This window comes from Dioszegia hungarica, assembly GCF_025882075.1.
Source record: "Dioszegia hungarica strain PDD-24b-2 chromosome Unknown MKK02contig_8, whole genome shotgun sequence".
NCBI lineage: Eukaryota > Fungi > Basidiomycota > Tremellomycetes > Tremellales > Bulleribasidiaceae > Dioszegia > Dioszegia hungarica.
In genome coordinates this window covers 3,124,793-3,150,507 of record NW_026515770.1, presented here as the reverse complement: position 1 = coordinate 3,150,507, position 25,715 = coordinate 3,124,793, and the positions used below count along the sequence as shown (strand labels likewise).

At 57.3% G+C, this 25,715-nt stretch overlaps 10 protein-coding genes across 10 annotated transcripts; 5 read left to right on the top strand and 5 right to left on the bottom strand.

Moving 5' to 3' along the window:
- Positions 1-244: 244 nt before the first annotated feature.
- On the top strand, positions 245-2,199 carry MKK02DRAFT_33465 (uncharacterized protein; the record flags this gene model as incomplete). The annotated part of the gene is made up of 3 exons (XM_053088722.1): positions 245-568; positions 611-1,737; positions 1,782-2,199. 3 exons carry the CDS (start codon positions 245-247, stop codon positions 2,197-2,199), a joined length of 1,869 nt encoding a protein of 622 aa, XP_052945997.1.
- Positions 2,200-2,937: 738 nt separating this feature from the next.
- Positions 2,938-10,040, top strand: MKK02DRAFT_33464 (glutamate synthase; the record flags this gene model as incomplete). The annotated part of the gene is made up of 11 exons (XM_053088721.1): positions 2,938-3,040; positions 3,087-3,492; positions 3,527-5,119; positions 5,154-6,512; positions 6,554-8,020; positions 8,072-8,800; positions 8,944-8,972; positions 9,190-9,274; positions 9,322-9,388; positions 9,444-9,593; positions 9,645-10,040. The coding sequence occupies 11 exons, from the start codon at positions 2,938-2,940 to the stop codon at positions 10,038-10,040; spliced, it is 6,384 nt and encodes a 2,127-aa protein (XP_052945996.1).
- A 900-nt stretch (positions 10,041-10,940) lies between these two features.
- MKK02DRAFT_25591 (putative vesicle fusion-related protein) lies at positions 10,941-13,655 on the top strand (the record flags this gene model as incomplete). The annotated part of the gene is made up of 7 exons (XM_053087063.1): positions 10,941-11,310; positions 11,350-11,993; positions 12,042-12,346; positions 12,396-12,863; positions 12,923-13,051; positions 13,119-13,320; positions 13,371-13,655. 7 exons carry the CDS (start codon positions 10,941-10,943, stop codon positions 13,653-13,655), a joined length of 2,403 nt encoding a protein of 800 aa, XP_052945995.1.
- Positions 13,656-14,201: 546 nt separating this feature from the next.
- MKK02DRAFT_44921 (oxidoreductase-like protein) lies at positions 14,202-14,940 on the bottom strand (the record flags this gene model as incomplete). The annotated part of the gene is made up of 3 exons (XM_053093148.1): positions 14,202-14,247; positions 14,294-14,534; positions 14,580-14,940. The coding sequence occupies 3 exons, from the start codon at positions 14,938-14,940 to the stop codon at positions 14,202-14,204; spliced, it is 648 nt and encodes a 215-aa protein (XP_052945994.1).
- A 298-nt stretch (positions 14,941-15,238) lies between these two features.
- MKK02DRAFT_37055 (putative homoserine dehydrogenase) lies at positions 15,239-16,576 on the top strand (the record flags this gene model as incomplete). Its single annotated transcript, XM_053089548.1, has 4 exons — positions 15,239-15,877; positions 16,003-16,301; positions 16,345-16,486; positions 16,535-16,576. The coding sequence occupies 4 exons, from the start codon at positions 15,239-15,241 to the stop codon at positions 16,574-16,576; spliced, it is 1,122 nt and encodes a 373-aa protein (XP_052945993.1).
- Positions 16,577-16,920: 344 nt separating this feature from the next.
- MKK02DRAFT_44919 (uncharacterized protein) lies at positions 16,921-18,812 on the bottom strand (the record flags this gene model as incomplete). Its single annotated transcript, XM_053093147.1, has 3 exons — positions 16,921-17,353; positions 17,410-18,491; positions 18,561-18,812. 3 exons carry the CDS (start codon positions 18,810-18,812, stop codon positions 16,921-16,923), a joined length of 1,767 nt encoding a protein of 588 aa, XP_052945992.1.
- Positions 18,813-19,131: 319 nt separating this feature from the next.
- MKK02DRAFT_44918 (Tricarboxylate/iron carrier) lies at positions 19,132-20,612 on the bottom strand (the record flags this gene model as incomplete). Its single annotated transcript, XM_053093146.1, has 10 exons — positions 19,132-19,265; positions 19,320-19,426; positions 19,482-19,646; positions 19,702-19,846; positions 19,895-20,030; positions 20,081-20,087; positions 20,140-20,224; positions 20,273-20,452; positions 20,511-20,540; positions 20,585-20,612. 10 exons carry the CDS (start codon positions 20,610-20,612, stop codon positions 19,132-19,134), a joined length of 1,017 nt encoding a protein of 338 aa, XP_052945991.1.
- A 364-nt stretch (positions 20,613-20,976) lies between these two features.
- MKK02DRAFT_25903 (bola-like protein-domain-containing protein) lies at positions 20,977-21,452 on the top strand (the record flags this gene model as incomplete). The annotated part of the gene is made up of 3 exons (XM_053087110.1): positions 20,977-21,075; positions 21,123-21,228; positions 21,274-21,452. The coding sequence occupies 3 exons, from the start codon at positions 20,977-20,979 to the stop codon at positions 21,450-21,452; spliced, it is 384 nt and encodes a 127-aa protein (XP_052945990.1).
- A 232-nt stretch (positions 21,453-21,684) lies between these two features.
- Positions 21,685-22,561, bottom strand: MKK02DRAFT_44916 (ubiquitin-related domain-containing protein; the record flags this gene model as incomplete). The annotated part of the gene is made up of 5 exons (XM_053093145.1): positions 21,685-21,788; positions 21,835-21,921; positions 21,993-22,113; positions 22,177-22,254; positions 22,367-22,561. 5 exons carry the CDS (start codon positions 22,559-22,561, stop codon positions 21,685-21,687), a joined length of 585 nt encoding a protein of 194 aa, XP_052945989.1.
- Positions 22,562-23,243: 682 nt separating this feature from the next.
- On the bottom strand, positions 23,244-25,479 carry MKK02DRAFT_25498 (amino acid/polyamine transporter I; the record flags this gene model as incomplete). Its single annotated transcript, XM_053087051.1, has 14 exons — positions 23,244-23,401; positions 23,446-23,497; positions 23,549-23,664; positions 23,711-23,935; positions 23,979-24,105; positions 24,159-24,270; positions 24,315-24,394; positions 24,441-24,503; positions 24,616-24,664; positions 24,711-24,863; positions 24,911-24,995; positions 25,042-25,076; positions 25,129-25,181; positions 25,243-25,479. The coding sequence occupies 14 exons, from the start codon at positions 25,477-25,479 to the stop codon at positions 23,244-23,246; spliced, it is 1,545 nt and encodes a 514-aa protein (XP_052945988.1).
- Positions 25,480-25,715: the final 236 nt, after the last annotated feature.

The window sequence follows — 25,715 nt, the reverse complement described above, 5'->3', positions numbered from 1 at the left end:
GAGCCTCTGGAGACTTCAAAGGATCAAAGGACGGACCCCACATTGGCCCGGGCGTCGAGGGCCGCATGAGAGGACGTTTCGGGCGTTTCATGTCTGGCCTTGTCAACAAGCTCTACGCTACCAGTCACAAGGTTTCGATAGCGGTGCTGAGCAGTGCAGGGAGGAGAGATGACTCAACAACAGCTCTTGTACTTATACGGAAACTTTGACTGACTGCGCTGGTAGTCCGCTCAACACTGCAACCATGCCTCCTCGCAGGTCGAACCGTCAGAAAGCTCCAGTCGAGCCAGAGATCGTCGCTCAGCCCAAGCCCGCCAAATCCAAGGCTACGAAAGGCAAGGCTAAACCCAGCAAGGCTGCTCCCCCGAACGCCCCTTCGACCGCCTCGTCCTTCGCGCGGGAAGTGTATGAGACGCCGGAGCTCAGGCAGCGCATCATCGCGCTGTTGAGCCAGCATGACTGGACAAGCTTCATCCGGGTGGAAAGGAAGGTGATGTGTGATGTTGCCAAGGAGCTATATAGGACGGTGGACTATGATAGGGTCAGGTCGAAGATGAGCTCGTCCACTGTATGTTCCCCCTATGCCTTACTGGACAGAGCTGAATTTTAGCCTCGTCAACGCATGTATACCTCCGCCGTCCATACCATCAACGCCCGTAACATCACGTCCCTCCCTTCCACTGTCCTCGCCAAGACCACCCTCGTCATCTCCAGCAACAAGCACCGGGAGGAGGAGACCGAAGTCTATCTCCAGCAGTACGAGCCCTCGGTCATCAACGCCCTCGTACCCAGCCTCCAGGCGAAGTGCGAGAATATTCGCGTCATCCTGATGGGCGCAGAGTATGAAGCGTTTGGGAAGGACTCGTGGGAGATCCATCTGGTGCGGAAGGATGAAGACGCGGAGGGGAGGGTCGAAGAAGGGCATGCGGACGGGAAGGATGGGTATGTCGACATCAATCGGACCGTCACGTTCGACCCCTCATCGGAACCACCCACCGCCATAGACCCGCCCTCTCTGCCGGACCGGCTCTCAGTCCGCTGGCGGTACGATCTCAACCTCTACCACCATCCCGGAACCAACATCTTCAAGCCTGCACGCTCATTGGTCGGCACGTATGTCGATCAGTGGCTAAAGACGCTGCGCGAAGCGTCTTGGCCGCTAGCCGTGCGGGCGGTCCACCTGGACTTTCTGCCAGTCACGCTAGACCATCTTGGTGAGCTGTACGAGCGGCAGATCTCGGCCGGATGGGCGAGAGGGCTCGAGACCATCATCGCCCCTTGTCTCGTCGCCTGGAGCGTCGATCAGCTCTCTAGCTTCTCCCTCCTCGCCGGTTCATCCCTTACCTCTCTCGATCTCGTCACCTCCTCGTACCTCGAGCGGTCTTTCAATACGACCGTCTCCTTCGCGGACCTACCATCCATGACCACTATCGTCCGGGACCATCTCCCAAATCTCAACACGCTACGGATAGCGCTCCTCGGTATCGAGACGGCGGAGGCTGACTGCCGAGCGGCCACGAAGGAGGGGATCCTCAACGAGAGCGGGAGCGTCCGAGACCTCCGGATCGTCACAGCCGAGCTTGACAATACCCCTCCTCTCTTCAATACCGTCCGCTACGCTTCTCGCATGTGCACCGCGATCGGCAACGCGGGCATTGCGATCGGTCCGCATCTGCCCGATGGGGACAGGAAGAATGTGTGGGGGGATCAGACCTTGTTCTTGGGATACCTCAAAAAGTGAGTCTGCTTCTGTGGGGAGGGACACAGCAGCTGACGGATAGGCAACCTGACATCCGTAAAGCGCACCTCCACACCATCGACTTTTCCTCCCTCGGTCTCGCCAGCCCACGCGAGGTGTACGATCTCACCTACACCGACGAGGGCGTTCCTCGGGGTCGCGCACAGAGCATGGCGGCGTTATGGGCGGGAGAGGTCCGTGGTCTCCTCGGCGATGAGAAGGTCAAGGAGATTGCAGGGTTTGAGACAAAGCTGGGCGAGGTATTGGAGCGTTGCGAGATGCTTGAGGTGACGCCGGTGCCTCTGAAGGAGACGCTGGCAAAGGTACAGGTGCTGCTGGAGACTGCCGGGGCAGCACAGAAGCTGGGCGGTAACACCGGGCCTGGTTTGGGGATCATGGTCATTCAGTATGATATCATGGCGTTCGAAGCGTCGGTCAAGAAGCAGATCAATAGCCAGTAGTTAGCAATGAGTCAAACAGAGGACATAAGACAAGTCAGTCGCGTGAAGAGTCTGAAGACGATACGCTATCCGAAGATGTACAGTCGCGCGTAGAGTCTGACGGCGATAAGCTATCCGAAGAGCCTCGGTATACACACCCTGGCGCATCAAGAAGCAGCGAGAGCCTCGTCCCCGAACCGCAGCGAGGATTCCTCACTTGAAACCATCGGTACCCCGTGCCGAAGTAACCGTACAACATCTGAAACGCGCTAAAAAGAAGCTTCTTGTGGTATTCTCCCCCGGATCGCGGACCGGAATTCCTTATCGAACCAATCAGCGTCCGAGCTTCGTGTTTGAGATGCGATTGCCCCTTGTTTGAACCCTGAAAGGACGGCAGATATACCCTGAGACATGAGATTTCCGGGTTGATCCGATATTGAGCCAATCGTTTTGATCCCATATCGCCGAAGCACCAAAAGTTTGGAGAGAGCCCAGAGGCCAGAGGCCAGAGAGGGTTGGTGGCAAGGGTGATGGGAAGGACAAGGTCGATGCATTGCTCCTCATACTTCTCTACTAAAGGTGCTCAGACCTGCTCTCCTCCTCCCGCAGCGACCCAGAACAAGCGATCACTCAGACTTTGCAGTCATAGCCACCGCGATCCAAATCGCCCCCTGCCCTGTCAGTTGCAGCCATCACGCAACGATCGCTGCCGCAGCGCTGACTTGTAGACCTACCTACTCCCACCCCGCCGTCGCCGCCATGTGTGGTGTCGGTTTCATCTGTCATATCAAGGGCGAGGGCTCGCACAAGATCGTCAGCGATGCTCGCAATATCCTCTGCAACATGACGCATCGAGGAGCGAGTGAGTCTTCAAGGCTGTGGCGATGAGATCCAGCTGATGATCGCAGCCGGTGCCGATGCTCGAGACGGTGATGGAGCAGGTGTCATGACTGGTATCCCCCACAGCTTCTTTGTCCGCGAGTCTGGTCACTGCTTCACCGCCAAGCTCCCCTCCGAGGGCCATTACGCCGTCGGAAACCTCTTCTTTTCGCGCACTGAGTACGAGGCGCAGCAGGAGTCGTTCACGGAGCTCGCCAAGGAGTTGGGTTTGAGGGTACTGGGCTGGCGAGACGTCCCGACCGACAACACCATCCTCGGTCCGGCGTCCAAGTCCAAGGAGCCGAAGATCATGCAGCCTTTCGTCGTGCTCGAGACCCAGTATGGCCAGGGACAGGAGAGCCAGCACGGCAGCTTTGACGAAAAGTACTTTTTGCGCCAGCTCTACGTGCTCCGCAAGCAGGCGACCCACAAGATGTAAGTCCAGAGTTTGAGATTCAGCTGACATCAGGGGCGTTACCAAAGGCTTCTACATCTGTTCCCTTACCCCCTCCAACATCGTCTACAAGGGCCAGCTCTCCCCCGTCCAAGTCTACAACTACTATCACGACCTCAACCACGCCCTCTACGCCTCCCACTTTGCCCTCGTCCACTCACGATTCTCCACCAACACCTTCCCCTCATGGGACCGAGCTCAGCCCATGCGGTGGGCGGCGCACAACGGCGAAATCAACACGGTCAGGGGCAACAAGAACTGGATGCGCGCGAGGGAGGGACATCTCAGGTCGGAGCACTTTGGCGATGAGCTCGAGCTGCTTTACCCCATCGTCGAGTCTGGCGGGTCCGACTCGGCGGCGTTTGACAATGTGCTGGAGCTGTTGGTGGTCAATGGGGTGTTGACGCTGCCGGAGGCGGTCATGATGATGGTCCCAGAGGCATGGCAGAACAATGATCTGATGGAGCCAGAGAAGAAGGCGTTCTACAACTGGGCGGGGTCGTTGATGGAGCCATGGGACGGACCAGCGCTCTTTACCTTTTCGGACGGTCGGTTCTGTGGTGCCAACCTCGACCGGAACGGTCTGCGCCCCTGTCGGTACGTCGTCACCTCGGACAACATCATGGTCTGCGCCTCGGAGGTCGGGACCATTACTATCGAGCCGGAGCGCATCATTCAGAAGGGACGTCTCAAGCCGGGAAGGATGCTATTGGTGGACACCAAGGAGGGACGGATCGTCGACGACCGGGAGCTCAAGATGACTACCGCTCGGCGGCAGCCTTTCGCCTCGTGGATCGAATCCCAGGCTATCCGGCTGCCCGAGGTGGTCCGTCGGGTCGCTCGTCACGAGTCAATCGCGGTCGAGCTCGACGACACGCCACTCAGCACCGACCCCAAGCTGCTCGCTTTCGGCTACACTATTGAGCAGCTCAACATGCTCATGCTGCCGATGGTGCAGGAGGGACACGAAGCGCTGGGGTCTATGGGTAACGACGCTGCTATTGCTTGCATGTCCAGCACCCCACGCACGGTATACGACTACTTCCGCCAGCTCTTTGCCCAGGTGACCAACCCCCCTATCGACCCCATCCGCGAGGCCATCGTCATGTCGCTCGAGACGGCCGTTGGGCGCGAGGGCAACTTGCTCGAGATGCGCGACACCCAGTGTCACCGTCTCCACCTCAAGACCCCCGTCTTGACTATCGAGGAGGTCAACGCCGTCAAGCTCATGGCGACGTCACACAAGGACTGGCCGGCCATCACCATCGACATCACCTTCCCCAAGAAGGAGGGTCTCCCGGGCTTCCGGAACGCCTTGAACCGGGTCAGGACCGAGGCGCTCAACGCGGTCATGGCCGGGTTCAAGGTATTGGTCTTGTCAGACAGGAAGACCGGGCCGGACAGGGTGGCTCTTTCCGCCATTCTGGCCTGCGGTGGTGTTCACCACCACCTCGTCCAGCAAAAGAAGCGGGTCGACACTGCTATCGTGGTGGAGACTGGGGAGGCGAGGGAGATCCACCACCTCTGCGTGTTGGTCGGGTACGGTGCGGACGCTGTCTGCCCCTGGCTTATTATGGAGGGGATCCACAAGGTCGCCCGGGAGGGATTGTAAGTTTAGACGTACGGCTGAGCTGATGATCAGGGCCAAGGACGGACAATCCGCCGAGAAGCTCATCTCCAACTATATGAAGGCGATGGACGAAGGCATGCTCAAGGTCTTGTCCAAGATGGGTGTATCCACCTTGGCGTCGTACAAGGGCGCTCAGCTCTTCGAGATCCTCGGTCTGCACGAGGAGGTCGTCAACGAGTGCTTTGTCGGCACCGCCTCTCGCGTCCAGGGCGCCACCTTTGAGCTGCTCGCGATGGATGCTTTCGAGTTCCACGAGCGCGCCTGGCCGTCCCGCGAGACCATCCAGATCCCCGGTATGCCCGAGTCGGGCGAGTACCACTACCGCCAAGGGTCCGAAATGCGGATCAACGATCCCGTCTCTATCGCTCAGCTCCAGGACGCCGTTCGGGAGAAGAACCAAACCGCATACGACAGCTACTCCAAAAACTCGCGTGAGGCCATCAAGCGGGGGACCATGCGTGGTCTCCTCGAGTTTGACTTCGCCAACGCCACCCCCGTCCCCATCGACCAGGTCGAGCCATGGAACGAGATCGTCCGGCGGTGCGTCACCGGTGCCATGTCGTACGGGTCCATCTCGATGGAGGCGCACACTACCCTCGCTATCGCCATGAACCGGCTCGGCGGCAAGTCCAACACTGGAGAAGGTGGAGAGGACGCGGAACGTTCCCTCCCCATCCCCGGTCCCGGTGCCGACCTGGACGGTCAGCCGTATTCGCACGCCATGGAGCTCAAGCCGGTCTGGGACTCGCGTCGATCTGCCATCAAGCAGGTCGCGTCGGGACGATTCGGTGTCACCTCCAACTATCTCGCGGATGCGGACGAGCTCCAGATCAAGATGGCGCAGGGTGCCAAGCCGGGAGAAGGCGGAGAGCTGCCCGGACACAAGGTCTCGGCGTCTATCGGCCGGACTCGTCACTCTACTCCCGGTGTCACTCTTGTCTCCCCTCCCCCACACCACGACATCTACTCGATCGAGGATCTCAAGCAGCTCATCTACGATCTCAAGGCGTCCAACCCCCGCTCGCGTATTTCGGTCAAGCTCGTCTCGGAGGTCGGTGTCGGAATCGTCTCGTCCGGTGTCGCCAAGGCCAAGGCGGACCACATTGTCATTGCCGGACATGACGGAGGGACCGGTGCGGCCAAGTGGACTAGTATCAAGTATGCTGGTCTGCCATGGGAGCTCGGACTCGCCGAGACCCACCAGACGCTGGTCCTCAACAACCTCAGAGGGCGAGTGACGGTGCAGACGGACGGTCAGGTCAGGACCGGAAGGGATATCGCTATCGCCACTCTGCTCGGTGCTGAGGAGTGGGGCTTTGCTACCACCCCTTTGATCGCCATGGGCTGCATCATGATGAAGGCTTGTCACAAGTGAGTAGCTCTCCGCAAGAGGTGGGCTTGGCTGATTTCAGAAACACCTGCCCGGTCGGTATTGCCACCCAAGACCCCGCTCTCCGCGCCAAGTTTGCCGGTCAGCCCGAGCAAGTCATCAACTTCTTCTTCTACATCATCGAGGAGCTCCGGGGCATCATGGCCAAGCTCGGTTTCCGTACTATCAACGAAATGGTCGGTCGGTCCGAGCACCTCATCGTCGACGACCTCCTCCGTACCCCCAAAACCCAACACCTCGACCTCTCTGCCATCCTCAAACCCGCCCACCTCCTCCGTCCCGACGCTGCCACCTACCGCGTCCGCGCACAGGACCACAAGCTGTACGTCCGTCTTGACAACAAGTTTATCGACGAGGCGGAGCCGGCGATCCAGAAGGGTATCCCGGTCACTATCGACTGCGACGTGGTCAACACCGACCGTGCGCTCGGTACTACCCTCTCATACCACGTCTCCAAAAAGTACGGGGAGGCTGGTCTTCCCCGCGACACTATCCACGTCAACATGCGCGGGTCGGCGGGTCAGTCGCTCGGTGCCTTCCTCGCACCGGGGATCACCATCGAGCTCGAGGGTGACGCCAATGACTACGTCGGAAAGGGTCTTTCCGGCGGTCGTCTCATCGTCTACCCCCCAAAGGCATCCCCCTTCAAGGCCGAGGAGAACATCATCATCGGGAACGTCTGCTTCTTTGGTGCTACCTCTGGTCATGCCTTCATCCGCGGTATTGCTGCCGAGCGGTTTGCCGTTCGAAACTCTGGCGCCAGCCTCGTCGTCGAGGGGACCGGTGATCACGGATGCGAGTACATGACCGGCGGACGGGTCGTCGTCCTCGGTCTCACCGGCCGCAACTTTGCGGCCGGTATGTCGGGCGGTATCGCCTACGTCCTCGACATGGCGCACAGCTTTGGTCCGCGCGTCAACAAGAGCACCGTCGAGCTCGGCCCCGTCCAGGACCCCAAGGAAGTGGCGGAGCTTCGATCGATGATCGAGGACCACCGCCACTACACTGGTTCGGAGATCGCCGACCGGGTCCTTCGCAACTTCCACCGCTTCCTCCCCATGTTTGTTCGTGTCATGCCCCTCGACTACAAGCGGGTGCTCGTCGAGCAGGCGGAGCGCGAAATGGAGGAGAAGAAGCGTCAATCCGTCATCGACCTCATCCCCTCCCAGACCGCCTCGGTTGTCGACCTCGTCGCTACTGGATATGACCACACTACCCCTAGCTCCGGTAACAGCTCAGACTCGGAGATCGTTACGCCCACCGGCTCGCCTAAGCAGAAGGTGCACGAGCCAACAGTGGTGGATCTCGAGGATGCTGCATTGGATGCCCTTTCGGCACCCAAGCTGGACAAAACTCGAGGCTTCATGAAGTACAAGAGACTCAATGAGGCTTACCGGCCTGCAAGGAAGAGGGTCAAGGACTGGAAGGAGATCTCGACTCGTCTCACGGAGAACGAGCTCAAGTACCAGACCGCCAGGTGCATGGACTGGTGAGTTTTGCTTTTTTATGACATTTTCGGTAACTTGGCTAATTCCATCAGTGGTATTCCCTTCTGTCAATCGGACACTGGCTGCCCTATCGCCAACGTCATCCCCAAATGGAACACCATGATCTTCCAGGGACGCTGGCTCGACGCGTACCACCGTCTCATGAAGACCAACAATTTCCCCGAATTCACCGGTCGGGTCTGCCCTGCACCTTGCGAGAGCGCTTGCGTCATGGCGATCAATGACGTAGCTGTGGGGATTAAAAGTATAGAGTGCGCAATCGTCGATAAAGCGTGGGAGATGGGCTGGGCAGTCCCCAACCCTCCCACCCATCGGACCGGCAAAAAAGTGGCGATTATCGGATCTGGTCCCGCCGGTCTCGCCGCGGCCGATCAGCTCAACAAGGCCGGTCACCACGTCACGGTCTACGAGCGGAACGACCGTGTCGGCGGTCTCCTCATGTACGGTATCCCCAACATGAAGCTCGACAAGAAGGTCGTCCAGCGGCGGGTCGACCTCATGGCGGCGGAGGGCGTCAAGTTCATCACCAACGCCCACATTGGTGTGGATATCGACGCTACCGAGATCAAGGACGCTCACGACGCGCTCATCCTCGCTACCGGAGCTACCTGGCCTCGGGACCTCAAGCTGCCTCACCGGGAGGCGGACGGGATCCACTTTGCCATGGACTTCTTGCAGCCCAACACCAAGAGTCTGTTGGATTCGGAGCTGGAGGATGGGAAGTACATCTCGGCGAAGGGCAAGGATGTTATCGTCATCGGGTAAGTCCTTTTAATTGCTTCTTGGAGCGATTCCCCAATCCAGGCTGTATGGGCGACGGACATAGTATCGTGCCCCGCGTACGGTCTCTCCTTGCCCTCCCCCTTCTGTTCCCGCCTGCCCGGGAAAATGGCTTACCATATAGGGGCGGAGACACCGGGAATGACTGCATTGGTGAGTGTCTGAAGGTCCCTTCATGTCAGAGTGGAGATTGTGAAAGCAAGAGAGGAGATGGGGGTGGTGGGAGGTGGTGGGTGGGTGGTGCCGTAATGTTTCATACCTCGTTTCAGGTGTGCGGCGATCGCCGCACCGCTACCCCTTCTTCCCCTCGCTGCCCTTCTCCATCTCATCCCTGCTGCATAGAATCACGGCCCATATACTGACAGTTCAGGTACTAGTGTTCGACACGGATGCAAGTCCCTCGTCAACTTCGAGCTTCTTCCCGAACCACCCACCACCCGTGCTCGGGGCAACCCGTAAGTTGTGCTCATTGTGTCCTTGGGAAGTAGGAGCTGACCATCAGATGGCCCACTTTCGCTCGCGTTCGCAAGACCGACTACGGACACCAAGAGGCATCTGTCTGCATCAACGTGAGTCCTATTACCCTTTCCGCCTCGCCCACTGTGTATGTGCTGACCTTGTTAGGGCGGCAAGGACCCTCGGGAGTACTGCATCTCCACCAAGTCCTTCGAGCTCGACGACGAAGGCAAGCTCCGAGGTCTCAACACTGTCAAGGTCGAGTGGACCATGGTATCAGGACAATGGAAGATGGAGGAGGTCAAGGGGTCCGAGAAGGTAAGCCCAGCTACCATGTACATGAACTCCATTTGGCAGCTGATCATGCAGTTCTACCCCGCTCAACTTGTCCTCCTCGCTCTCGGTTTCCTCGGTCCCCAGAAGGAGCTCATCACCGCTCTCGGCGTCAAGCAGGACCCTCGCTCCAACATCCTCACGCCCAACGGCAAGTACTCGACCAACGTTCCCAAGGTCTGGGCCGCCGGCGACAACAGGCGCGGTCAGAGTTTGATCGTCTGGGGTATCAAGGAGGGCCGAGGCGTGGCCGTCGAGGTCGACACTGCCCTCGAGGGTAACTCTCGCCTGGCCAACCAGGGAGGTATCTCGCTTCGGTCGTGGGTGCCACCACCCATCGAGGCGGCCGGCAAGACGGAGGTGGCGGAGAAGGCACTTCCAGGGGCGGAGCAGGATTCGGCTAGCACAGCTTCTATTGCCGTGGCTGCTTGAGTCTGGGTCTTGGGATAGCCGATCTGTCGGAACAGGGCGGTGTCAAGGGGAGGCGTAGAGTGCGATATAGATTGTCTTCTTGTCAGGTATACTTGTTTGTTCATAGAGTTGTGTTCTGGTTGGGATCGTGTAGATATGTCATGTAAATGGTCTTTGTGATGGGTCCACTGGTGCGCTGGGAGAGCCGGCTGGCCTCCCGTTCCTTCTATCTATGAAGTCTGCCATCTTAATTACTTTCCCGACCCCAAACACAGGAGGAGCTAAATTATACATCGCTAGGCAGGCGGGCTTGCTCCATAGACATGTGAGTGCCACATGCACCTCGTCCTGCTTGTCGGACAAGCCCTAGACGTCCCTTCCATCCCGTTCGCTCGACCTGCAGGACCGGATGGCTCGTGGCGGCGCTGATGGCCTAGGTGGTATTTTGAATAATTGCACGCGTGTTCAAGCTTTTCCCAGCTTCTGTCGAGTCAGGAAATATACTAAAGCACTGAAGGGAACGACTTGCCTTGTCCACCTTGGCCCTCATCGATGTTCTCTTCTTGACCTTCCCTTCTCCTTCCTCGATGTCCTCCTTCTTTGGCTCCTTCTTGGGTGGAGGAAGGGGTTTGTTGCTACTTTTCGCTATTTTCGAAGCTGCCTTCTGCTCTTTCGAGGGGCGTTTGGTGAACTTGGCTGAGCGTCCCATGATGTAGGGCTATGTATGATCTGTAGAGGCAAGTTGAAAATCAACCTTGAGGATCTGCTTCGATTGCGTCAACAGCGCGGCTTTGACCGGTTGGACGATCTCATCTCCCCCATAGCTTGGCACAGCTCAGTTCATACCTCTCACTCTACACATCTATCCACTCCGCCTCATGCCTCTACAACCCCCCTAACGAGGCATGAGAACCCAGCAGCATGACTTCGACACCCTCGTCCGCGCCAAACCCTGCGTTTGACCCGCCAAGACGGGCCTTTGGGTCGATCCCGCGGTCGAACGGTTCAGGTCGTCCCGGTTCCGCATCCCCCACTCCTCCTGGTTCCTCGACCCATCTACCCCTCCCTCACCGGCCAGATTCCAATCGGACTCGCTCAGGCTCATCGGCATCGGTCAACTCTTTCGAGCGAGAACGGGAAACCCTATTCGCAGCGGCCGATAAGGGCATCACATGGCTGTCAGCGTGGGCGCCAAAGGGGGAAGGGAGAACGCGGCAGTTCCTGGAGAGCAGTCTGAGCGGAGTCGCTACTGTGGCGAATACGGTGGGGACTGGAGTACAGGGCGCAGTCAGTGATCTGGGCGTGAAGTTTGGGACCAATGAAGGGACAGGGCGGGAAGGGCGGATGAGCAGACCGCTCAGCTTCTCCGCAGGCAGTCCGACGGATCTCACAGCCGCGATGCTAGCCAATCCTCCGCCTATAGAGAGCGGACGCCGGTTTAGTATGCACGCTCCGAGGCCACAGCACTCCCTCTCGACACCGGCGATAATCACCACTCAATCTCCGGAACCCGCACCCGCGCCGCGGCGACCCCCTCAACCCAGTAACCTCGCCAGATTGGGGCCGGCTGATACAGGAATGGGCCCACCTCCCGCTTCCTCCGCACGGCCCGGCTCGTCAAGCACAAACAGCGCCCCCAGCGTCCCTCGGTCAGCTTCCATGTCGGGTCCGAGCGGACTGGGCCCGCACGGATCATCAGGGCTCAACCCAAACGCCCCTGCTTCTCGAGGATCAGTATCGCACGTCCGCTCTCCCTCCTTCAACAGTATCAGTCGTACTCCTACCTTATCACGGTCTAGCTCAAATGCTGCTGCAGCGAATGGTCTCACTCGGTCAGCTGGGATGCCCTACAAGATTGGCTTCCAGCCAGCTGGGGTCAGGAGCGATAAGAGTGGGGCGTTCATGGAAGCCAGGCAGAAAGCTGGCGTAGAGCGAGAGAAGGAAGAGGGCCGGCTGGGAAGGCGATGGGCAAAGGTGAGCTAGATAGATATCGACCCATTGATATCTCAAGCTGACTGCTAGCTCGTCGATCTGCATTTCAATCCCACTACCCAAGTCCCTACATTATCGTCGTCCGCCTCGTCTGCCTCCCTCACCGCGTCCACCGACCCCAAACCCCTTGCGCTACCACGATCGGCTTCTTCCCGCCGATCACTTATTTCGATGGACGGTGCGCTCGACGCTCTCAACCCCCGAGAGGTGTGGAAGGGCCTCAGATCTGCTACAGCTGCGCCTGGCTCGGCGGAAGAGCACAGAAAGAGGGCGGAGGAACAGGCGATCGTCAAGTGGGAGGATGACAAGGAGGCTAAGCGGTGCCGGATATGCTCGTACGTTGGCGCAATGATCAAGTAGCCAAGTCTGTAGCTGACAGTCCAGGTCGACATTCTCCCTGTCGAATCGCAAGCACCACTGTCGCATGTGCGGCCGTATTGTCTGTTCTCTCCCACCTACCAATCCTGCCCTTCTCGCTGTTCAGATCCAACTCTTCGCTCCCGCAGATCCCTCCTCCGCTTCAGATCCAGCCTCGACCGCACAAGCAGCACTCCCGCCAGGCACACGAAGGGAAAAGTGTTCTTTGCTGCTCGTCGCGGACTGGAAGAGTGGGAGAGGAGAAGAAGTGGAAGAAGGGTTCGTGGGGTGGATGAATGTCGGTGATGGGAAGGGGGACGAGGATGGCTTGAGAAGAGAAAGGAGGAAGAGCCTCGCCAGCTCGATCTCGTCCATGTCGATAGCGGAGTCGGGGAGTAGTAAGGACGACGGCCGCCTGGTGCCTCTGCCGCAGCAGCCAAAGGAGGTGCAGATCAAGGGGCTGCGAGCGTGCAGGGAATGCTGGGCGACAGTCTCGTGAGTTATATGGATCACGTACCATCCTAGGCGTGCGTAGCAGTAGCTGACATCTGTAGACGCAAGCAGAAGATGCAGGATCGACAACGAGTATCCGGCTTCGCAAGGCTATACGCTGCGCTCAGAACACTTCAGGCGGAGATCGAAGACGCCATGGGGGACTTTGAGGCTCAAATGGACATCTTGACGTGAGTTAACAGTCACGTACCCTTCTTTGACGGGCGTGCTCGCCGTGCTATAGCTGACATAACGCAGTGCCTCATCTGCATCTGCCGAACCACCACCCCGATTGCTCAAGCTCCACAAGCAATTACTGGCGATGTTTGCCCAGTATGAACACCTGTCCAAGCGGTTGTCAAGTCTCCCGGCGGAGGAAGGCGGGAGTCAGAGCCTGGTGCAGAGCGCCGTGGCCAGAAGTGGGGCGCTCTTCCTTGCCAAGCAGATGGCCAAAGTCCAGGTTAGCTTTGAAGGTCCTCCAATCGACCCTTGATCAAGCTGACCATCCAGACCTTACCTCGTATCCAAAAGATGATCGCCGCCGAAAAGCGCAAATCAATGCGAATCGTCGAAACGACACTGGCGGATCAACTCCGCCTCGAAGGGGTTGAGAACGACCAGGCGGACGATGTGGCAATGATGCTGCAGCCACTTTTGGAGCAGGAGGCGCAGATCGAGATGTACATTGCGGACGCGCATGCGCAGCGGAAGTATGAGGATGGGAAGGCGCTGGGTGAGGCGTTGAGGGAGATTCAGGCGGAGATCGGGCGAGTATCACAGGGGGCAGTCAGCTAGTAGTACAAGAAGATGAGAAGACAGGATCTGTAAGGCTGCATACTAGTCTGATACACCAGCTCCTCCTCCGCTCACCGCCTATCCCCTTCTAACATACCCCTGCAGGAAAATATTTTGACCAAGACCTGGGGGGTAAGGCACCAGGCGCAAAGCGCGAGCGCCCAGTCCGCAGCCCAATGGCCCCATCACTCTCCACATCCATACTTCGAAGGAGGGGTATGAGATGAGTCGAGTATGAGATGAGTCGATGAGGGATGTTTGGGAAGGCTGAAGCCAAGCTACGCTTTTCACCCTTCCTCCCCTCCACTGGCTCCGTCGCCACTTCCCTCTTACTTGGCCAATCGGCGAGGCACCGAGACGAGGTCGAAGAGATCGACAACTCTCCCCTCCCGGGAGAGCCAAACTTCATTCTGGCATCCCCGGCAGATGATAGTAATAGTCCGGGAGAGGGCGGTGAGGTCGGCTTCTTTTGGGCGTCCCTCACTTGTCGGCCCCCTCCATCAATTGCCCCCGGCGCCTCATCACCCGACTGGTGAACCGTATTCACTAGGTCGGCGTAGCGATCTGTTGCTTCTTCAACCTGTTCTCCAATCTGGGATGATCAGCCATATCCTGCATGGTTCTGGGAGGGAGCTTACGCCAAGAAGGCAGCCATGGTTGGATCCAACCCCTCGACCACCTTCTTCGTGGTATCCTTCTCCACATCGGCTCCCGACTTCCCCTGCTTCTCCATAGTCCGTACGACCTCCGGCCAGCCGGACAGGGCTCGTCCGGCCTGAACTAGCGCTTGTCTCGCCTCTGAAAGGGCATCGGTGTAAATCTCGAGGTCGTCGGCGTAGATGGTATATACGCAGTGCACACAGCCAGACATGCAGCATTCTGATCAGTCAGTCAGATTCGTGAACAAACGCGTAAATGACTTACCCTCTTCACCGGGAGGTATAGGCTTGGCGGGTATCAAAACCCCCTCAACCCGCATCTCCTTCTCTTTGGCAGGGACAGGCGCCTTGACGGGCTTCTCCTCGACGAGCGGCATCATAGCAGGCAACTGAGTAGCCAGCTTCGTCCGCGCCGTAGAGTCCGGCGGGGGCGTTTCCTGGAGGGACGTTCCGACCGGTGCGCTTGCAGCCGTCTCGAAGGCTGGCCCTTTCTTGCCAGAAGGGTCCGGAGGGAGGTCCGCTAGGGTCTGGGGGAGGACGGGGTACGGCCGAGCCGGAAGAGGGCGGAGATACTTCTCGAGGACGTTGCGTCGGACCAAGCGGGCGGCATGGACGGACGGCCGCATTGTAGGACGGTGCCCGAGGACTAGTGGAGATTGGTCGTTGGCGAGGCGACTGTTCTCGAGGTCCAACCTCAGCCCGCACTCGCTCAGGAATTGGGTGACTGTATCCCAGCAGTCTGGTGCCTGTGATCGCCCTTCAAGGGTATAGCCGCCCCTGGGCCACCTTGGAAGCTCCTATAGAGGTAGATAGATGATGGAGGTGAAGATGCGATGTGGAGGTGGACCAAATCGAAATTTCCGAGACCTTTTTGCGCAGAACTCCTCTTTATCAACCTTCCACTCATCCATCGATATCCACATCATGTCCGCCGCTCTTCCCCTCAAGCGAGTCCCTGTTGCTCTTATCGGCCTCGGCGGTGTCGGCGCAGCTGTTCTCGGACAGCTTCTCGCCCCACCTCTCTCTTCCCGCTTCCAGCTCATCCTCATTGCCAACTCTCGGCTCTCCCTCTCGCTCCCCCTCCCCTCCGGCCCACTCACTCCGGTTAACTTCCGCCCCATTCTCGAGCAATATGGAGTCACTCTGGACCTCTCCTCGGTGATTTCTATACTCGCCAACCACTCGGATGGCCCAGGCGTCTTGATCGACTCGACAGCAAGCGAGATCTTGCCGGGCATGTACCCCCAGATCCTCGGCATGGGAATCTCGGTCGTCACTCCCAACAAGAAGGGCGCTTCGGGATCATTGGATCTGTACGAGTCCATCCGGGCCGCTACGTACCCCAACTCCCGGGCTCTGTACTATGACGAAGCGACGGTCGGCGCTGGCTTGCCCATCCTGAGCACTCTCAAGGATCTCGTGGAGACTGGAGACGAGATCATTAAGGTTGAGGGTGTCTTCTCGGGAACGTTGAGCTACATCTTCAACGAGTTCTCCAAGGCCGAGGGCGGAGATGTCAAGTTTTCCGAGGTGGTCAAGATTGCCAAGGACAATGGATACACCGTAAGTTGGGACTGCCCCTCAGGCTCCGCCGATCCCCTGCCCCCTATCCACCTCTTTTAAACGTAACATCTTCCAATGTCGTGTCCGGATGGTATTGCTGTCTTGATTGGTCGCTGATCATCCAGGAGCCGGACCCGAGGGATGACCTCTCCGGCACCGACGTCGCGCGCAAGCTCACCATCCTCTCCCGGCTCATCCCCACTACTCCTGCTCTGCCAGAAGGCTACGCCTCCGTCCCCACCCAATCTCTCGTCCCACCAGCGCTGGAGGACGCCAAGACGAAGGACGAGTACCTCTCCCGTCTTGCCGAAGGTGACGAGTACTTTGACAAGATCCGGTCAGAAGCTGCAGCGGAGGGGATGGTGGTGCGGTATGTGGGTGTGATCGACTTGAAGGAGGGCAAGGTCGAATGCAAGCTTGGCAAGTGAGTAAAACCGCTTTTCGCCGGGGAAAAGTGCTGATGATAGATACCCCAAGGACCATGCATTTGCGACCGCTCTGAAAGGCTCGGACAACATTGTCTCCTTTACGACCAAGCGATACTCTCCTCGGCCGCTCGTCATCCAGGGATCAGGGGCAGGTGGAGACGTCACTGCTATGGGATGTACTGTGAGTTGTCCCGTCTCAAGATCTGCTCGGAGGCACGCTGATCTTCAGTCCGATCTCATCAAGGTGCATGAGCGAATCGCCCATGTTTGATGCACGATCAGATGTGGTGATAGACGAAAGGCAACCGGGTCGGCAGAACAACTATAGATAGACAGCAAAACCGGGGATAGATGCTTGATTAGCGTGGACATGGGGATGGGAAGAAGAAACGTGGACTCCCATTCCAAGCGGAGGGTGATCGATGCGCAACATGGGTACATCTGACGATATCTGACCAATTTACAGCTGGCATCTGGCTAACTTACATCTGATAACACTGAGTCTGATTGCTGAGTATCTCCTACAGGGTATATTGAAGGCTGGTTGATCTAAGGTATCGGAAGCTAGGTCTCTCTCAAGGGTCTTAATCACTTCCCCATCTTAACGAAACACGCTTACACCGCCGCCCCACCTCTGACCTGCCCCTCCAGGATCCCCTGACTTTCCTTCAAATCCTTTCGGAACTCATCGTCAAAGAGTAGGGTATATCCCCATCTCTTGACCTGAGGATACTGACCCACTAACTCCGCCAACTCCTTGACCTTCGCCAGGATCTCCGGTAGGGCGGCCTTGGTGGCGAGCGCTTCGAGCCAGCGGCAGATGACGAGGCAGTCGGCCAAGTGGAACCGGAGCGGTCGTTCCCGCTTCGCTTTCGGGTGATGCTGCGCGAGCTTGATGAGCTTCGACCATTTGATGGGCTTGCTGGTCCAGATGTACCGGGGCCGGCCGTCCGGATGATATTCGAGGTCTAAGACCTGGGCAAGGGTAGTGATCCCGATTGTGGCAAAGTCGATCGTAGCAAGCGACTTCTGCTGCAGGGGTGGTCGTCTGCGATGTCAGAAGGAGGAGCGGGCGCGCTTCCATGTACGAATGAATGAGCTTACCCCTGTAGGTAGTCCACATAAGCTCTCTGGGGGCTGGGAAAGTCGGTCACTCTTGCGTGAGGATGCAAGACTAGCACGCCGCCATCCCGGGCCGTCATCCCCATCAGATAGCGGAGCGTATTGTAGAATGGGATGGGGTGGGGTGGTTTCTCCGAGTAGATACGAAGATCTCGCAGGCTGCCGGCCCGGGCGAGGATGTCGGGATGGAGCAACTCTCCGAAGACTGCCTCCGCGGTGTCGATCCCCGTTACAGCTATCGAGAGGGTTGCCAAGTTCGGTAGGTGCTGCAGCACCATCTCGGTCAGAAAAGGCAGGTCGCGAAAGGCGATCCGGGGGGTGTCTTGTCCGCCTTTCGCCCATTCATCGTACAGATTGAGTGACCGCAGAGACGTAGAGGCGATGCGTGCGAAGTCCTCGAAATCGTAGGCGGTCCAGGGTCGAGCGCAGGGCGCGAAGATGTCTTCCAGTCGCGCCGAGTGGCCGGCCGAAATTTGTCGGCGGTACAAGGACGCGAGGTCCTCAAGTGTGACTGGGGTCCCGTCTAGCGAGATATGCGTGTGCAGGTCTGCCCACAGAGGGCTGTCCCGAAGCGAGGCGAGCCAGTCGTCCGTTCGCGGAGTATCGACCAGGGTGAGCTTCAGGTCGAACCGGATCCGAGCCACGTAGCGAGAGGTAGGGGGTGGCGGGCACTGTACAGACTTGGGAGGGGACGAAGATGTGTAGTAGTGTACGTTCCGATAGAAGGTGATGGGGTTGCTTGCAGCCCGCTGCGGATCGCTGGGATCGAATTGAGCGGTCCATGCGAAGCAATACTCGTATTCGTCGATACGAAATCCGAATCGCATGGTATCTCCGAATCCACATCGTCCTCGGCCGAACTTCATGGTACGGAGGTTCGGGCATCGCTTCCGAAGGGCTTCGACGAGTACATTACAGTAGTGAGGCTGGTATGCGAAGAGTTCGTTCCGGATCGGCGCAATGAGAGAGTGAAGTGTTCGCGAGACAGTCTTCGTCAGCCAGTATGGCATGTTGTTTCGAGCGTCGACCGTGTTTACCGCAGCAAAGTATATCTTGTGTCGGTGCTACAAATTAGCCAGGTTCGACAGAGGGAGTTACAACAGGGTAGGAGCTGTATTCGCAGGCAGATTTACTGTTTGACCCTTCATTCTGATGAAGAGGTCGAGCGCCATTGTCCGGTACAGCTCCCGAGCGACATCGGCCATACATCCCGTCTCAACCCTCATGAATACCGCCAGGGAAGGAAGGTCGACATAGGAGAGTATGTGCTGCCTTAGCTCGAGCGTATTGTAGACTTTCCGGTTGGCGGCGCGTGGAGGAGTGGCGGGTTTGGTGGAAGCGGTAGCAGGCATGTTCGGGAGAGCACTTTCTGAGCGGGGAGGCATGTTGAGCGACCTCTTCAGTCATCTGGAGTATTGGATCTTTCAGAGATAAGAAGGAAGAAGAATGAAAGAGAACGGCGTTTGATTGGGGGGCAAGCCGCAATCATTCCCATCTGGCCGTGCTTCTTGTGCAAGGTCACGCGGCGAATCCGGTCAGTTCTAAATCAGTGTCAGAAAGAGTAAGTGACGGAGAAGCCCCATCGCAAGCTGTTAAGGAGCTTGTTTCCCACAGATCAGGAGGTGCACGTTGTTCGCCTTTCAGCCCCAGTTGCATTCAGTACTTCCATCATACCATGAGCATCGAGATACTCCGCCAGCAAGATCACAGCCCCTTGTTGAAATACACCGGCGCCGATTCCCGCTTGAACCGATCCTCCAGCTTGACAGGATCTGTTTCTGCGCGTTGAGGGTAGTATGCGATCGCAGGAGGGAGGAAGAGACCGAGTGATAAACCGACTGCACAGTATGAGCCAGAACCCACACCCACCTAAGGTTGAGGGAATCACTCACTGAGAGTCAGGTTGGTCAGGCTCGCCATAGCCTTACCACGGGGTCCGCCGAATGCATTCCGCTTTTCCAAGAGGGTCATGACCAGTGGTGGGATGATGAGAGTCGGCCTAGAGTATCAGTAATCACTCTCATGTACGTATAGGCATGTGCGAGTCAACTTACACATTGGTAAACACCCTGCTAGCCGCACTCTGCCCAACGGCCATCTGACCCGCCTTTGCGCTCTTGCCCAAAACCGCCTTCTCCTCCTGCCCAGATTCGGTGTTCCGTCGTAGCTTGTACACTTCCACGCCGTCACGCATCTCCTTCCACCTTATACATGAGATGCTGCAGGAGTCAGCTTTCTGCGCCGGTAGAAATTGCCAAGCGCTTGAGAACTCACTTGACCACACCTGCACTCGCTACTGAAGCGAAGGGGACCAGACGGGAGAGGATCTGTTTTGTTCCGAGCGAAACTGGCAGACGAGGTACCAGCCTTGTGAGCGAGACAGCAAGGAAGACGGAAGTGAACGTCGCAGCCAGATAGGCTGCCATTGTCAGCTCGCCCAGATAGACGAAGGATGAACGCCGCTTACCCGTCCCGACCTCTTGAGGCGTCATCACGATCGACTTGTTGGCATTGCTGTAATTGACAGCAACATTGAGCGTCTGATTTGCCCATTGCCAGAAGATGACCGAGCGGAGGGAGGCGTTCGGCATGAGCATTCCAGCCTAGCACGTCAGTGCTGGCCCGGAAGGGGTCGCAATGATCGGAGACATACGCATATTCTGTCAGGTCAGCTTTCGTTGCCCGTCCAGTCTCCGGGACATATTAGCTCACATCAGGTTGGTCGGCACGAACGCGGACATCCTGAACGGCAAAGGAACCGGCTTGCCCGTATCCGGGTGCAGACTCGAGTTCGTTACTATGTAGTCAGCTAGGGAGCTACCAGATCGCTCTTATCCTAGCTCACACTGCTTCGCCTTCCAGTATTCGTCCCGCTCCTTCTCGCCTACCCAGTACCCCTCCCTCCCTCTTTCTTTGATCAACCCTTCGTACCGCTTGACATCGTGCTGGGCTTGCTCGAGCTTGGCTGACGATGCCAGAAGCGTGAGCGGAGAAGTCGTCGAGTAGAAATAACGCAGCCGTCCAGCTGTGTGAATGAGCTGCTGTCACGCGAAATCTGGCGAAGTGGGAAGCGGGAAGCTCACAGTATGTCTCGAGGTCGAAGCGGGGCTTAGCTATGGAGTCAGCACATTCCAGGACAGTAGAAGGCGGAACTGACAGATATCGAAGCGGTTTTCTTGGGCCATTTTCGATATAGCTCGTGAATGAACCCTATACCTTGAGCTGCAGCTCCGGCTATGCGGTGGTCAGTACTGATTTACAAGTATAGAAGAGGAGGTTCCAAGCTGAAAGTTGGCGCTGAAAGTCACGGTCATTTGTTGACTCGGTCAAACCCGAAATAGGGTGGACTCAAAACGCCGCAATTCTCCGGCTCGGGCAGGTTGAATCCCCAGGGTGGATTTCCTCGGTCGACCTCCACCGGTGCTGATCCTTTGGTCGTCTATACTTCTCTGCAGCAAGCTATACCTTATGCGCTCCTCTGCCGCCCTCCGCCTACTGCCCCGCTCAGCAGCCTCTCCCTTCTCTGCCGTCTCGCCTCGGACCCGCAGCATGTCCGCTTCTAGCTCTTCCGCAGCCGAGGCGAGCTCCTCCCGGCCTCGCTCCCCTACTCGTATACCTGGTCCCGTCGAGACGAGCATACAGTCCAAGGTCAGTCTCTCGGCCCGATACGGATTGTCGTACTGATCTACTGATAGCTTGTTGAGACGTTCCAACCACTTCTTATCCGCGTCACGAACGACTCGTCCAAGCACGCACATCATTCCGCCATGCGCGCAATAGGAGGTGGAGGTGGAGAGACTCGTCAGTTGCGAGATCCGTTTAGACGGGGGCGAAGCTGATCCTCAGACTTTGCCGTACATATGGTCGCCCCTGCTTTCAGCGGCAAAACGCCAATAGCGCGGCATCGGCTCGTCAACGCGCTGTTGAAGGATGAATTCGACACGATGGGTTTGCACGCTCTGAGTTTGAGGCTCAAGTCGCCAGAAGAGTGGAAGAAGGAGGGCGGAGGGGAGATTACGCCGTAGAATGCGAATGCTGCTTTCCAGTCAAGATCGTAGATGCCAGAAGATGCATGTTGTACCTGTAGATCCGAGAAACGTACCAATCTGGATCGAGTTGGGAAGAGATATCTACAATACAACCAAAGAATGAAAGAAGAAGGGCTAATCTACAGAGATCGTACTCGTATGTCTTGAGACCCAGCTCGGCGTCCCTACGCTGCCCTAGCCCTCGCTACGCCAGTGCGTGACACCTGATCTACATGATCACGCACTTGCAGCCGCCACTACTGGCCTGCTCCTCGTTCCGCCTGCTAGTCCGAGATGTGGTGGGATGCAGGAAACCCTTCTGCTTGGGATCACCTATCACGTCAGCCTGGGAACAGTCAAGAGAATCAGTATAACTCACCCTCATCTCCTCGTAGCGAGAACGACCGGACAGAGATATGCAAGACGGTAGGGTTGGTGGGAAGTAGGGCAGTGGCGAGGTTATTTGCTAGACATGTCAGCGTTCGTATCCGAGTACCTGTCTTGCGCAACGCTATTGGTAAAGGTGTTGCGACTCACACGAAAGTGTAGAGTCATCCTGTAGTATCCGACCAGAATACAGCACTCTGAGGAAGCTTGGCGAGGGAGGGGCGGAGGGGCTAGTCCATTCGCTCGGCCACGAAGACCATACTATCTCTTTCTGACATTCGTCAGCACGACCACCACAAAGACATGTTCATGGGGTGTAAGCAGCGTGACCCACCATTCGCCCAACGGTAATTTCTGGCTCGAACGAAAAGACATGGCTCTGCCCAGAGATGATAAGTACACGAAGATGGCACTGCTGTATCAGCACAATGTCAAGGGTCAGGCGGGGACAAAAGCAGGGGAACGACGTGGGTGCTGCCATACACCGCCCATCTGCAGCCAATCTGACATCTTCGGCAACTCACTTTAGGTACAGGTGGGGTGATACTGCCAATTTCCGCGTCGGTATGTGTCTTTGGTGGAGCCTGAGCAGGCGCTTCAGATCCAACGACCGGTGCTGATGCTGGAACAGCAGTTGTAGTCGCCTGTGACATGGTCTGGGCTGGGCCGGCGGTCAGAGGAGGAGCGAGAGGATGTGAGGTTGATGCTTCGGAAGACATGGCTCCGGCCGTGGTGTCTGCTGGTTGCGAGATTGTGAGCGGTTTGTGGGCCTGAACAAGGATAAGAGGACTGTTGACCGAGTGTGAAAAGGTGCGAAATGGCAAGGGAGAGTACGAATTCGACCCGGACCGAGGATATACCGGTCAGCGACTGCGGAAAGTGCAGATCTTGGCGACGGCGAGTTCCCTTCTGGCGAGGTAAGATGAGTCGTCTGGGTTTCGTTCTCGTGCGGCGAGGATATGGATGGAGTGCAAGGTCAAGAAGATGTCGGGCTGTCGAGTGTCTGCGTCATGCATGAAGACCCAGTTACAAGGAGGTTTAACTTGTCATCTCGGTCATCTCATCGGCCTTCGCGAAAGGAAGGTCCAGATTGAATCGAACCCTGAATGTAACCTCCGACTCCCCGGATTGCCCCGCTTCTTACGATCTTACCCCGGACTCATCACTCGCCAAGACATCTCTCAGAGACGGCTCAGATCTCTGACAGATCCGAAGCCGCCAGCTGCCTCCCGCAACCCGTCACATGCCAGGCCCAGGCCCAGCCGTTGGGGTTGTTCGGTTCCTGCCTACCGAGTGCCACATTGCATGATAATCTTACAACAAGAGATCCAGCGATAGCCCAGAGACAAGCCAAGACAAGACAAGAGGCCTCCATCCCACAAGATACCTTCAACGGCCAGCTTACTCGGAGTACGACTCCCTCCTCACTGCACTGACTGTCGGGCCCTTGTAGTACTTCCTCGCGCTGATGACATACCACAGCCCAGCGATGGTCGAAAAGCCCGCAAAGACCACGCTCGCGTAGTTCATAGTAGGTGGAGTGACCGGGATGGCGGTTGCTGCTGGTTCAGCCATGGCCTCAACTTCAGCGGTGAGGACTCACGCATGCAGAAGAGCACGATGGAGAAGATGATCCAGATTACCGTCAGGATGTTCTGCCTGGTCAAACACTGCTCGTACTGTTCAATCTAGAGGCGAAGACTCACGATGAAATAGCCAAACTTTCCCAGTGAGAACGGCGCATCCCGTACCATCTTCCTCCGTCGCGCCAGGGAGCAGAACACAGGGAAAGCGTAGGAGCAGCCGAGACAGATTGTCGCGACTAGATGATCAGCTCGCCCAAGCTGACGTGAAAACCGACGACCCACCTCCAGTGAAAGCGTTGAAAGCTGCGCTGCTCCCAAGGTAGATCAGACCCAGCAGACCGCAGACCACAGTCGACAAGATCAGCGAGTTGAGCGGGACGCCATACCGCGGGTTGACGACTTTCCACCATTGTGACCCGGGGATGCCGCCGTCGCGCGAGAAAGCCCAGGTACAGCGAGATGCGGCGGTGAGGGAGCCGATGGTAGCGAAGAACCAGACACCGAGGACTGCTTATCAGCCGTGTGAAGTATTGAGAGTAGTAAGACCTACTGAGGATGAGCAAGCCAAGCGCCGCACCGGATGATCTGGTCACCAGCTTGTACAGCAGGGGCATAGGCTGTAGAGATGCTACAGCGAGAAGATCAGGGATATCGCGCAGTACAAAGTTAATCGGCAGCTGCTCCGTCAGCTGCCAATTCGTCGCTCATCTAAAGCAGCCAGGATACGTACAAGGTACACCAGCCCGGTGATAGCTGCAGCAGCTACGGACAGCACCATAGCCCTCGGTACTTCTCTGGCTGGTTCCTTGACTTCCTCGCAGAGTGCGGCGACCATCCCGTACCTAGATATCAGCTCGAGTACTCCGTCAGAGGTAAGTCTGCTTACCCAGTTAATGTATAGGCTGCCTGCAACAGTCCAACGAACCAAGCCCAGGCCTCAGGCCAACCAGATGCAGACGCGTCAAACTTTATAGTCAGCCTTACTTTCGTAGGGACTGATAAGTAGACTTACCCCTCCGAATGCGTATGCTGCCGAGTTCCGTTCTTCTGCCATAGAAAGCAGGACGATGATGATCTAGATTGTCAGTATTCTCACATCCTGCGGGAACAGAGCAGAAACATACGCTACCCGGTCAGCTGGGCCGCTGTAGTCACGTTAATATAGGACGAGTAGCTCACATGACCACAGAAGCAGCTGTCCAGTATAGGCACACGGTATTCAGCTTATCCAGATGACTGCATATCAGCGGTGTCCCCCGAGTCCTGGCACAATTTGACATACCGGTTGAAGAACAGATTGATGAGCAAGGAGCAGATCAAAGCTCCCCAGTAGACCAAACACGTCTGCCATGGCGTTGGGACGTATTCCTCGTTGAACAGGGTCGCGGCGGCCAGGATGAGCTGACTTCCGCCAAACGTGATTGAGGCTGTTACTCTGCCATATCAGCTTGGTATTTGGAGAGCAAGGGAGCTTCGGCTCACGTCCAGTTCCCGACGGTACCTAGCCATCCTGTCAAGTATGAGGCGAAAGCAGAGTATTTCGGAGTCGAAAGCATAGCGGACCAATCTACAGCATCAGCTGCGCTGTTGGCGGAGGTTGAGCGGATGCTCACAGTAAACACCGCCAGAGGTTGGATAGACAGAGCAGCTACATCCGTCAGCTGAAAGAATCGCACTTGGATACAAGTCCTATGACTCACATCTCCGCAAGACTAGCAGCCATACCCAGCGAAACAAGCGAAACGAAGATCCACTGCTCTTATCAGCTCCCATCCTGCGCCGTGCTCCATCACCCCTTTCCAAGCACTACTCACGCCGTAAAGAATAGTCACCGGCCCCCCATCCGTCAACGCAATATTCAGCGTCGTACTCGTCCCGAATGGAACCGCCATGATCGCAAAGCTCAGCCCCAAAACGCTTATCATCCCCAAGTTCCGCTTCATCTCGGACTTGTACCCCATCTGCTCCAGCTGGTTCGTCACGGACGTGTCCGATGCCGAGGGGTCGGCGATGTAGCCTGTCGACTCTTTGTCTTTGGGTTTGTCGTCCATCATGTTTACGGTTGGGGCTGAGGAGTATGTATAGTGTGAGAGAAAGAGGAAGAAGAGACAGGCGGCAGTGGAAAAGATAAGAGGGTTATCGAGGGGGCGGCTGGGCGGCTGCAGGCGGAACAGGGTAAAGTCGTTAACGTCATTCTCGGCACCGATATCCGAAGCTTAATTCGGGTTAGGCACGGCATGGGAAAGTGGCATTCGACCGAGGCCGTATAACTAATACTGTATGAGAG